This window comes from Opisthorchis viverrini, assembly GCF_000715545.1.
Source record: "Opisthorchis viverrini unplaced genomic scaffold opera_v5_514, whole genome shotgun sequence".
NCBI classification, from domain to species: Eukaryota; Metazoa; Platyhelminthes; class Trematoda; order Opisthorchiida; family Opisthorchiidae; genus Opisthorchis; species Opisthorchis viverrini.
The window spans coordinates 190,611-204,128 of NW_008752180.1; the positions used below are offsets into that span (position 1 = coordinate 190,611).

Here is a 13,518-nt window from a genome sequence, read left to right on the forward strand (position 1 = left end):
ACAAGACACTGATTAGGAGCGCGGTAGATACTGACGCAATCGTGACTCACCGATGCGTAACTTCCCAGAATTTGATTGGTCTTGCATAGGATGTGATAAAAACGGCACTAGCCAACACGGGCTCCAAAGGGGACGATAAAATTGTAGACAGTAAGCAGTTTCCGAGCAGAAACAAGGTATCTATAGGGTGTCGTGTCAAGGATAGATGCAAAAGGCGAGGTAGAGTGTGAGTGAGCAATGCTGATTGCAAAAGTACCCGAATTGCAGGAACATATTACGGAAAGGATACGTGGAACGGAGGCTATCTGAATTAACGCATGAGCGCAAGACCCCCATGTGAATCGGAAGGGAGCGGTATAAATATACACAAAGTGGAGTTTATGAACCAACTCGATAAACTGAAACAGAAGAGAAGAAGGATTAGAAATCTAATTGTGCAATTGAAATCTAATGTCGTTTAGTACTCCCGTAAAAGAAGAGAGCATGAAACTGCTCCACTACAACCGTCTTTAGTAGGAAAATCTTACTAGGGTCGACTAGGAGTCAATTTATGGTTGATAGGATGATTTGCGCGCCGAATAGAAACGCCATAAGAGAAATGCGCTACATCACATACCTGAAAACAGATTTATTGATTGACTTTCACGTTAAATTATTGATGGCATAGGCGCGACTGACATACTCTTCCGTTACATCAACAGGCTCTTCGCCGATATAAAAGATTGCTGAATACCTGGGACCCTCCTTCTACCTTGGCGAAATATCCTATTGCAGGCCACGAAGTACTATTTATGAGGTCCAGATACAATAAAAACTCATCAGTTCGGTGCACAAATGGTCACACAGGTGTTACTAACCAGCCCTGCAACGAAGTCGATACTTACACTGAGGAAAATCCTGTTATCATCAAAAAAGGTAGTTGTTTCTTAGAGGATGGGATGTGCAGCATGATATCCATAGCAAGAACACCATCGAGGACACTCAGCTATTCACCAATTCAAATAACCAACCGACTACCAGTTTGGGGGGTGATTTTTCGGGCATACTCTGACTATTCGCCAGTGGTCAGATGATCGCGCAAATTGGTTAATAGCTTATTAGACAAATAAACTACACCTAACCTAAAACTGAGTGCACCAGCTGAAGTGCGTATCGGTGAACACGTGGTTGAACCAAAGGGTCACGTGTCTGACGCCTCTGAGTCCACATATTGAACCTCAATAAAAATAAAAGCGCTCACATGGCTGAAATTCTTGGTGTCCGACCCCGCCCCTACATCACAGATAAATTTGGAAATGTATGTGAAGGTAAGTGTGAGGAACTCTCAACATGCACCTCTGAACCTACCCATCAAAAACAGCCTTTCCCCTTCAAGAGAGAAGGGAACGAAACCCTAATTGTTCATATTTTTTTCTGGAAAATTCGTCTATGAACACTACCAGAGTTATCCATGTTACTGAGGTCACATGTAAGACTTGAAACTAGACTGCTGAACATGACCTATAATGAAAATAGGCTTAGCTGCTACAAAAGTAACACTAGAACATGTTTATGGAGCAGTAAAGTGAGTCAGTCCAGGAAACAGCACTCAAACTAATTTGGTGTGTGCTCTGAACCTACCCATCAAAAACAGCCTTTCCCCTTCAAGAGAGAAGGGAACGAAACCCTAATTGTTCATATTTTTTTCTGGAAAATTCGTCTATGAACACTACCAGAGTTATCCATGTTACTGAGGTCACATGTAAGACTTGAAACTAGACTGCTGAACATGACCTATAATGAAAATAGGCTTAGCTGCTACAAAAGTAACACTAGAACATGTTTATGGAGCAGTAAAGTGAGTCAGTCCAGGAAACAGCACTCAAACTAATCGACTTTGGTGTGTGTGTGTGTGTGTTCGTGTCACTCACCTTGTTTACAAAAATAGAAACAAAGAAATAATTGAGGGGAAACAACTCCGAATGGGTGTGAAAGTCAAAGGTGAATAAAAGCTCCGTGAAGAGAAGGAACAAGAACGTTCGCCCACCGGATGCGTTGAATCCATTGCGTAGCATCTTCATAGACGTTACAAGGACTATTATGCAAGTCCACCTAGAGCGAGGAGGGTAGAATGGAAGAGAGGACGTCAACAGGTGGACGATCACTTTCGAGGAGGAAATTGCTCACAAGGTTCATGAAAACTTCTAAACAGTTTCATCATTCTTGCGGCTCATCAGATAGGTGCAGTCATATTCACAGCGGGGTAAAATCCGATCTGACTCGTCAACGTAGAGACCAGTTGCTGAGGAGGAGACTGACACCTTAACATAGGCTGGAATTCAGCGCTTGCTCGTTGTTTACTACGGGCACCCAGCTACATCAAAATAGCAGTGCGTCTAGTATCGCCTAGGAAAGTCTAGTCTACATTCCGAACTACCAAACTGAGAATTCATTCACCTTAACATGATCTTAACAGCAATTGGAGAACACCAACGAAAAGCGGCCATAACAGGGGGATAGTCATCACAGAAAAGTAAGAGGACTTGGTGTAGGAGAGGAGAAGTAGGACCGATGTATACCCTATCACTGTTCAACCACCAAAGACATATGGTGTGTTAAAATGATGCAACTCTACTCTAAATTCCGTGCATCGTTTGCGCTGGTTAGTGACATATAGTAACCTCATCACAAGCATTGAGGCAACAAACGCGTACGACATCCCTAGTTATAATGCAGAAATAATCCAACCTCGATTCCTGGATATACCTTTTCGGAATACTGAAAAGTATGCAGGGTAATTCTCTTAAGAGAGAAGTCCAAACACAACAGGACGAATTTCCTCATTATGTTTTTTTGTCCCTGAGTCTTGTATAGAGAAAAGTGCTTGAGAAAAGACCAACCCGTCTTGATTACGAATGATTACGTCACTCAATATACGTGCAATTTGATATTCTACTAGAAAATGTGATATGAGGAACTGAATCTGTGTCCTCGATCAGGAGGAAACCTAGCTTGACTCGCGAATCACTTCCCCCCAATAATCAATCAACCTGTGCAAATTAATACCAGAGAGCACCTTAGATGCGATGGATACCAGGGTGATGCCACTATGAATTCGCATTACATAATCAATCAACCTGTGCAAATTAATACCAGAGAGCACCTTAGATGCGATGGATACCAGGGTGATGCCACTATGAACTTCGCATTACGTTCTTTCGCCCTTTTAGAAGACTGGGATCATAGTCGGAGGCTCCGTTTTACTGACATCATCTCCCCGTTCCAGATCCAAAGAAGTATAGTCGTCAGACTGTTCCACAAGACCTTGTCAACCTCTTCCAAGAAGCTGGTACTTTTTTGTATTGATTAGGCTGTCAGCAAGCCCGCTGTCTCCGGTTAATTCACCGGTCCACATTTGCCACCAAAAAAGGCTCTTGTCTGACTGACACCAAGCATAAAAATATGTATTTGTTTTCATAGGGGAAGCTATTCACAAGGTTGCTGAAGCTCTTTAACAGTCCGCTACCGGTTTCATCCTTCTGAGATTTCATCAGGTGGGCACACGAACGAGAAATTCAGCTGGGTTTCAGGTGAGTTATCCGCGAAAAACAAATTGGTGTACAAATGTATGTGTCGAATTTTGCGCAAGTAGGACGTAGGATTGACTCAGAGACTGCTCCCACCTGACTAACTCCAAGAAGTGAGAAACTGATCGTGGGCTGTCCTGTCGTGAGCATTTTCCTTTATGAAAATGTACTGCAATATCTCGAATACTGTACCAACATGAGGCGGACATTCATTTGAATATCACAAACAAGAGTTTCAAATGGGTTAAGGTGAGTATCACTGGAAAACAAATCGGTATTGTATCTGTACAATCTGTAGTTGCTCATTTTAGATCCCGCTAATCTGAGTGCTCGGATTGCGCGACACACGTCTTTGAAACATCACTTTTAAGGCGCAGGACGATTCGCCACCTAAACGATCCTCTCCTCATTTAGGTCCCTGGCCGTGTGCTTTGGTTAAGGTTGCGTCATGTGGTTCCATTGTACGCAAGCTTACGTCGCAGCATGAATAGTTGAGTGAATAACGCATCGCTACCCTTGAGGTGAGTAAGGCTGTCTTAGTCATCGTCACCCTACTAATCACTGGCACTTCCTTAGATGTGTTCTGTGGTGCTACGCTCAAATTTACATGATGTGGGACTTGAACGGCCGAAATAAGAATAACTAGCTGAAACCCTGTGTGAACAGCAACCTCCGCAAAAAGTTTGCTCAGTTAAAACTACCAGCACTGAGGAAAAAAGGTGGCGGTAACAGAAGGATGTGCATCAGAAGTTCATTTTTTTGCTTCACAAAAAGCAATGTCGATGCGGTAAGGAGAGCAGCAGTGAGCTGGACGAGTGTTTTATGTTTTGGTTTGAATTAATAAAAATTAATGGAGATAAACATATCATATAAATGTCTAAAGACAGTCCAATTTCACATAAACAGTTTAATTTAAGTTTGGATTCGAGCAGGGCAGCTTTTGCCAACCTCCAACACCTATGGCGCGAACGCGAAGTCAGTTTGTGTGTCAAGGGAAGAGTTTAGCCTGCGGTGGTGCGATCCACACTGTTCTACGTATCAGAGACATGGCCCCTACGCGCAGAGAACATACGGAAAATGTCAGTGTTTGATCATCGGTGTCTCCGAAGCGTTGGTCAGGTCTGGTGGGAGCATCGCATTAGTAATGCTGATAAGGTACGACAAATGGTCTTAGGAAGAAGAAACTCTCCTGCGATAGACGAATTAGTCACGCTTCATAGACTGCGCCGGTTTGGACATTTACACCGCACGCCAGAAGACCGCCTGCCTCGCAGAGCTCTTTTGGCCCGGCATTGTGCTGAGTGGAGGTGACCGAGAGGTGGACAGTGTTTGACCTGGTAACGAAATATGAAAACACTAACTAGTAAACTTAGTCGGGTCGGCAACTGGCGCCTCCCTGGATGGGGACCCCGGGACTCAAATCACCCATGGTTAGTGGCGGAAATGACCCAATCGCACAGCCAATCGCGCTCATTCATCAAAGCTATCGCCTTCAAAAGAGGAATAGAATAAACGAGATAAGTCCAGCGAAACGCTTCGTGACTCCCAGCTCGAGAACAACTGAGCTATGAATGGTGACGCGTATTCCGTAGAGCAAGTGTTGGCAAAAATTCGCAAACGTCAAATCCGAGTCTACACGACAACAATGAAAAGGTACGATCATAATTTTCCATGAAACAGGTTTAAACAGCTAGGCTATCCCTATCTCCGATAAAGGGACATCCAGCTGCGTACAACCACGATATACACTCAACACCTGCCAAACAGCGTTGTTTTGTTAATGTTGTATAGAAAGCAGTTTTGTCAGTCCCATTGCCTGTTATGTAACTCAAATGCGAATAGAAACTGTGTGCCACAGCCAACAGAAAACGAAAAACTACAAATGTCAGGTTACAGAGTGTAGTAACCTAACTAGGCCATGGAGGTTGATCAACTAAAGATCCCGATGAGACTGAAATCTTAGATCATAATTGTCGTTTTAAACTGACGAGATCAATATGCACTTAAGCTGTGGATGGAACTAAACATGTATGCAATGTGTCGCCCAAGTTGGACCAGAACAGTGGGAGATTTGAGCGGAATCGCATATCTGCTGAGACTGAAAGCAATTTCACATGGCTCACACTCACTTGACCATAATTTCCAAAATTCCAAATCAGAAGCCCACAATAGGTAGAAAAATATCAGACTCGTGTTTGACGAAATGGACAGACAGACAAACAGACAATAACCACTAGTTTCTTCTAGGATGCGCTATCGTCTCCCCCGAAACTTTAATGTCGAGTCGAACAAGCTATTAATTCTGAAGCAGAATATTCATGAAAACGGGTGAAAAAGTACTGGAAAAAGTAGACCTTCTAACAGTGGATCGAGCCTGACCAAAGCGAACACGTTCGAACTAGGGGAATAGACAGTGACAGTAATCAAACTGGGAATCATGGACCTTTAAATGTAAACCAGCTCTTTACGTTCAAAGGACCATCATCCTCAGTTTCCACGTCTAGGCTTGTGCAACCGGCCCTTGTGCTTCCTTCGGGTAGCATGGCAGCTAGATGTTACAGCTGAACGGCTAAACTGCGTCTTTATTATTGAAAACTAATCTTGTGTGAACACGGTAGCAAATCATCAGGCGACCACGGTGTTAAGTCATCACTGGATTAACTTCAGCAGCACCTAAGAGACATTCAGAAGGCACGAGTTTTAGGAAAACTGTTGTTGATGAATGAATACTACCTCATCGGATGACAGCATCAAACAATTGGATACGCAGCTGAAAACTGTCCTAACACCATGAGTCAACGACGTGGTGATTCTGGGTATTGATATTTGAGCTGCATTTTAAACTGACATCATCGCAAGGTTGATGGAGCGTTAGCGTAACTAAACCACATATTGATGTTTATGCTCAGAATCTATCTACCGTGAATTCTTGGTGGAAAATACCGACCGGAAGCAAGGCGAACTTCGAATTAACACAGTGCTAGATTGAACAGTAGTTACATACAACTCACATGTGGCCGAATTTGCTAGTCATTACCAGGATGGATTGGGTCACAGTCAGGACGGTAATCATGGGTATTAGCACGTTTCTTTCTATCCAGCACAACCAAAAATATGCGATTTCAAACTTAAGCAATTCTCCTCGTGAATGCGGAGCGATTTGGGGCTTGGTAAAACAAAGCCATGGATACGGCTGAACGTGGGAAAGGAACAAGGAAAAACGTAATTATTGGCAGAACATAAGATAAATGTGGATGCATTGAATTTCCATGACAGGGGACAAAACATCCTCCACTTTCAACTCCGCATTCGTATCTTCAGAAACGGCTACCTACAAGAAGCCGAGATGAAAGGAAAAAGTGTCATAGAGCATAGAGCGCCGTTAGAGAAGTGAGGCACGCGCTGTGGAAGCTGATGTTGCGGCCGCACGAATTATATGAATCATGGAAAAATAAAGTGGATGAAGCACAGAGATCCGAAGGAACGTATGAAACCAGGAATGCGTTGCATGACCTTTGTTAAGGAAACCGTATTGGTATAGCAATTTCCGTGAACTTGGGTCTGCTGAGGTCTAACACACCTATCGGAATGCCCATGCCTTTCACATTTTGTTCTTTTTTTAAGCACCTCTTTAATCCAATAAGCGTGATTCCACGGCACCAAAGAACAATTGCCCAAAGTCGATTTTGCTGTGAATGACGACAGAGCCCTTGCTTAGAGTATCAGCCCCGCTGACCGTTTAAAATGGCTCAGTAGACCTAGCCTCCGATAGGGTTTGCACTTACAAAAATATGAACTGTGAGAAGTCGAACATCGCATGTTCAGTGAGATATCTCACACAGGATAGGCGATGTCGCTAGCAGAGTGGCTGTTTTTCTTGAAGCATGAAGTTCATAATCGCGAAAGATTCAGCGGCAGTCAGTGGAATTCGGATGAAAGCTTGGTGCTACCCGGTGCATCTGCCGTTCACATATGTTCACCAATCGTATGCAAAGAATAATACAAATAGCGTATTTGCAACTCAGTTAGAAGCAAACTGTGTTTTTGGAGGTAGAACAACCAGGCGGTCGTGAATCTCGCAAGCGCATTCCAAAGATCTGAAACTGTAGTAACGTTTTTAGGTATCATATTACCACCCCTGTGCCACTTGGCCTAGAATATTCCCAACGTTGTGGCGAAAAATGACTGAACTTAAATGCACCGTTCATCAGCTCAATCTACGCAACCGATTTTGACCACGAAAATATTTTTCCCATGCCAGAGGCTATTACTGATACCCACTCATAGGAGTAAAATTAACTGTGAAAAACACGTAAGCCATCGTAACCCATACGGTCTATTAACCCCTGATCCTGAGATGACCTATGTAGGTCTGCATGGAAGGTCTCGACGATAGTAGGCACCATCCTTTTTGATAAATAGTGACTGATTCGCGTGTTCCAGGATCCTCTGGTAATCAATGCTACCCCAAAGTTACCTTTATTCAGTTGAACAACAATGATCGCTTGTGCCTCAAAGACCACGGAGGGACGGATGCAACGGTGTACGAGAAAGCTAGTGTGTGACGACAAGTGATGGCAGGTCACACGCTTTGTTCATCGGGCGTCGATCATTGGGAGAATCAACATGGCCTTAGGACACACGTAAGCAAGCAGTATATTTCCAGGTGATCTGAAGTTGAAGGGGAAAGGGTGCACTGGATTCTCTGACGCTCTTGATTTAACACACAATCAATCAATTATTGCCTCGTTCTGATGATACGCTTCTGCTATTCCCCCCCCCCCCAAGTTTTGAGCTGCCACCTGGAGTAATACGTTGAACCTTGTCTACAACCATTATGGATAAATACAGAATAGAAATGCTACACATAACAACTAGACAGAAATACGGATGAGTTCAAAAAGCGCTAACCCATCCATCAGCAGGCGCTGACCTCCTTCTGTCTTCATTGTTCCTATGTTACAACGATTCGGAACGAGCGCGGCAGATGAGCACATTTCCGGGAGCTTGGATCATACGCGTAATATGCGCCTAAGTCATTTCAACAATCGTAGAAGGATGATTTCGATCAGCGACCCCGCTTTATCAGAGTGGATAATTGTTTACAATCTGCGTCCAAAAGGCTGACGCGATTTTTGCTTTTACACACACTTAGAAAAAATAATACCAAATGATTCCTTCAAGCAGAGTTGAGGAAAATTTACCTTTTATGAAAAATTGAATGTAGTGCGTAGATCGAAAAATTCTCCATTGTATCGTTCTAGCGAAGCCGTTTCCGCGACAGTTTCACAGATGGCACATGAAAGGCTGTTTACTAAATTCAAACGTTTTCAGCATATGGTAACAGTACGTCAAGGACCCCGACATACCTTGAGTCGAATTTCACACATCTAAGACCCGTATCAGCCACCCCAAGACAACCGGTGCTGTTGGAACTTACGGGTAATATAAGGGGCATTCGTCACGCTGCCCCTTTAATGTACCACAATTTAAAAATTCATACTGAATGAATGAATGAATGAGGGAGACAGATTAGTTAGGATGTACTGTATTTGAAAGATGAAGAGGAAGCATTTCTTTCAACCTCTGAATGCTCTGATGGTAGAGTATCATTGGTTTACGAGCTCATAATACCCTCTTTTGAAGAGCGCTGTAAGTGTTGGTGTTGTCTGTTAACGATGACGACGATCATGCTTCGTACATTGGTGGGTACCGCCTTCGTAAAATCATCCAGTGCGCAAAGAACTAGAAACAACAGTGGTAATAGGTAATGATGGGGTTCCCTAAGAGTATATTTAAGGCGAAGATTCGGACCGTACAATTTTGGAATCTGCCATAGGACTGAAAAAGACTTCAATGATGACGGCCTACCGTACACCGTTCCCCAGGATACTGGAGATCAGCAGACCTCGAGATGGTTAAGTGGTTCAGGCGCGAACTCACTGACCGGAAGGTTCGTAGCTCGAACCAAATGCCGCCTTCTGTCTAGGCTCGGACAACCTGGCTGAACCTCACTCCTTGCACTTCCCTCGGTTGGCCTGGTAGCTAGGAATCGAAATGGTGATACAGATAACTGGACGCGTCGTTCTGACTTTGTATTATTAATGTGACGGTAACTCAATCGGGTCATGTCCAAATATCGCGTACTTGAGCTAAACACTATCCCGACGGCAGTAAGCAAAAATAAAGCCGGAAAGTAAACATCACATGTACCCACGTGGATCAACTACTCTTAAAGGAAATAGCAAAGCTTTTAAACAACCTGTTTTCGGATACGTCAAGTTAGTAGTGGATAACCAAAAGTAATCGTAGAGACGCGCATCCATAGCTACCGGTTGAAGTTGAAAAGGAAGCAGTGGGCACAAAAAGCGGTCGATTAAAAACAAAACATCAAACCATACGGGTTTCCACGCAAAGGCTCCTTAGTTAGAACAAAACCCAACGGTAAGCACTCACAGTGAACACCGACAATAGTTGCTTACTACTGAGATCATACAATTTGTCCACTCGTGAGGCCTACGCCTTTTATGAACTAACGCAGGGAACATGTGCTTCCGGATGCAAGAATAAAGTGCCAATGAAGTCTGTCGAATACATGCGAGACAGAGCATTCTCAGAGAGTAGAACACGCCTAGATGAAGCAGATGGTATCCTGTATCTATAACGTGCAGATAGGAAATAAACCATCAGAAAGAGATTGAGGTGGAACTTGTATTTATCGTCTACGTGATACCGGTTGTGTACTTATCCGTGTTTCGCCCCGTGCGCGCACTCAGTAGTCTGTCGAAAATCTAATCAATAAACACAATGTTACACGACACAGTTTAGGGTCAGAGTTGCCGCACACATGCGCGAAGGTGTGTGCGTCTACACCGGTTTAATTCATCACACAATACGTCCGTAAGTAGTAAAAGTATCCTAAGCTTGTAAAACTAGAATATTCACTTCCCTATGTCCCAGTAAAACCTGTTGCAACGGTGCGCTCGATTGCACAGGACGCAATCTGATTAGTTCCAACAAAATTTTTGAACAGCTCGATATCCTCTGAACACAGAGATGTCAAACTTGAAACCAGCTTATTCAATGCATGATCTACCTGGTCCTACACTGAGTTTCCCGATAAATAATCAAAATACACGAGTATATCCACGTCGCCTATCCTGGGGATGAGAATCGCTAATACGGTCAACCTCGGTCACCAGTGAGAACCCCCAGGAGATCAACCCCACAGTCTTGCTTGTTGTGGATCCCATACATCATGCCAGTAGCAGAGTGATCTTCACAAACTGGACTAATCATCTCATCACTAGCTACCACATACCCGCAATTAGAACATTCAGTGAAGCACTACACAGCCCACTTTACCTTGGCTTGGCATAACTTGCATGAAAACAAGATACTTTGTTCACATCAAGTAAGGGGAGCAGTGTAGCAACCGTTTAATTCCATTTACGGATCCTACAGTGGACAAAGAAAGCAAGTTTCCGGTCTGCGACAGACACCTCGCCCATACTAGTTGACGAACATCTGAGAAAATTGTTTCGAAAATGAAGAACACCCGCCTGCTTTTGTAACCTGAAGATGGTGACATTGATTAATTCAGTCACGTTTTAGTTACGCACAATGAGTCGTCACCTCAACTGTTCAAGTGCATACCCATGTGATCTGCACAACTCACATACCGTTTCACCTGCGTACTATAGGCTTAATAAGCATTACTTCTAGTGCGGCTCGAATATTCCCTTGTGTTTCCTTTGCACAAAAACCGCCGGACCCTAAATAGTTCTGTACGACTGTCTGGTGCATGATCCATCATCCCAAACAATCTCGTGCGATACAAACGAAACAGAGAAGCTAGTCAACACGTGACCACGTGATGTGGACCCTGTCATTGAAAGATGAGTGGTGCTATATCCTGTCCTGGTGCGAGTTAATCACAATGCTGATCAGCCGTTCGTGGCTGGACATTTATGTTCTCAAACTACTAGCCGGGAGGTCGCAGGTGCAAAACTCCTTGATGTTTCGTGGGATACGTACGAACGATGATTCTCTAGAATTAGGGGACAGCTGTAAGGTGCTTCTCATCGTTTCGGCATAGACCGGGACGAACTCCCAAATGAAAATTCCCAAGTCTCTTTACGTTAACAACGATCAAACAAAAGCTTTCTGACCAACTGAACTATATCTAATCGAAATGTCCACACAGGCTCACTCGATCAAATTCCAAGAAGCGCGTATCATTGGTTGAACCAAGTGCGGCGTGATTACGAGAAATAATGCTAACACTTAGCGCACTGGTGCATTGAGTGGTGCAACATTAAGGAGTCAACGACGTTCCCATACCTAATCAGGAAGTAGTTGAGGGGGATGTGTTTGAAGAGGTTGCGTGACATAAGCGGTCATGCTTGAAGAATTCTTACAGTTGAACTTAGACTGAGTTTGACTACCTCTCGATCTGTGAAGCTTATGCAGTAAAGTCCTCAATAAGAGACACCCCACATTTAGGGACAAATCTGAATTTACATTACAAGTGCGGCCATCCTGCCGAACTGAACAACGGGACTGAATCCTCCTACTTCCCGCAAAGGGATACCCGTAGTTATGTGACTGGTGCTGTTAGCTGATCCCTCCGGTGATTCATTCCCATCTGCAAATTTGGAGGCAAATGGGCACTAGTGCTAACGCACTAGGAAAATACTGTCTGGACAAGAAATTGTGAACACCGGCTGCCTTACGCCGATTCATTTGGCCCCCACCAATTGTTGCCCGTTAGGACTGGATCTCGTGAGCAAACATCAGCTGAATCAAGATAAGATACTTGCATTGCGTTAGTATACGTGCGTTCAGGTTACCATACCAAAGCTAAAGTGTTGATTTGTGTGTGCGTGGTTCGTTTGTGAAGGGTGACATCCTAGCTACTCGAGGTATTGGGTAGATAGAGATATATATATAAGGACCTGAATAAGTGACACCGTGCACGTGGAGGCGTTTTCTTCTCGTTGATAAAAGAGTTTTCCTGTACCGGTTGTTTGACACCAACTAAAAAAAAACTCGAAGAACTCCGACTGACCTTGCGAAGGTTTGGCCAGATGTAGTGCAGAAAAGCCCCGTTTACAATTGTGACCAACACGATAATCCGCGTAACTAAAGCATGACTGGTTGCATAGTCGACGAGGGGACTAGCATGAATGCCAAAGACTGCAACTACCCACAAAACGCAACAGATGAAATCGTTCTGTAACCGGGCTAGCAGAGCTTCACGAAGTAGTTGGGGCAACGGATCTTTAAACCGCTTGGCCCGTAAGGAATCCCGCTTTACTTCACCACTGCTATCGCTTCCGGTGAGAGTTGAACGTTTAGTGCGCAAAGTTCGTTGTCTAGACTGCTTGCACATTGCAAAGTCCACACTAGCAGTAGTCTTCCTCCCATCACCAGCTGGATGAAGGGAGCTCTTGGAATGGAACCGCGTCAATGGCGGGGCACTAGCAGGTGTATGTGGTTCTTTGAGCTCTGCACATGCACCGGTCTCTTGGACTTCGTCCCGTTGTCCAAAACAATCTGTGGTTCGGTCTTGAAGAAAGTTGGTGTCCCGGAATTTTCCGTCATTCACCTCAACTGGCTGATCAGTGGATGTATTGTGGTCATCGCGCAAATATTCTTCATCGAGCGAGTAATTTCGAAGATTAGACAGCTGAGGAGAGTCCAAGAAAAGTTCACCAACTGGGAATGATGGAGAAGAACCAAACTGTCGACCTATCCAAACAAAACAAGAAATATTTGAAGCTAGATCACTAAGACATAGTTAAGATAGATTTACTCACTTGGTAACATCAACTAACCGATTTGATAGGGAATATTGAAGCTTTCAAATTTGAATTCTACAGTTTAATGGTACAGTAAATACATCAAGGATATATATATATATATATATATATATATATATATATATATG

The 13,518-nt window shown here is 43.8% G+C and overlaps 1 protein-coding gene across 1 annotated transcript in view; it reads right to left on the reverse strand.

Moving 5' to 3' along the window:
- Nucleotides 1–13,518, reverse strand: part of T265_11547 (hypothetical protein) — a gene marked incomplete at both ends in the record, with an annotated part of 64,735 nt that overhangs the window by 14,441 nt on the left and 36,776 nt on the right. The window contains 5 exons of the mRNA XM_009178226.1: nucleotides 51–240; nucleotides 290–398; nucleotides 1,911–2,091; nucleotides 6,578–6,759; nucleotides 12,637–13,319. Coding sequence (XP_009176490.1) covers nucleotides 51–240; nucleotides 290–398; nucleotides 1,911–2,091; nucleotides 6,578–6,759; nucleotides 12,637–13,319 — 1,345 coding nt within the window. The remainder of the gene's footprint in view (nucleotides 1–50; nucleotides 241–289; nucleotides 399–1,910; nucleotides 2,092–6,577; nucleotides 6,760–12,636; nucleotides 13,320–13,518) is intronic.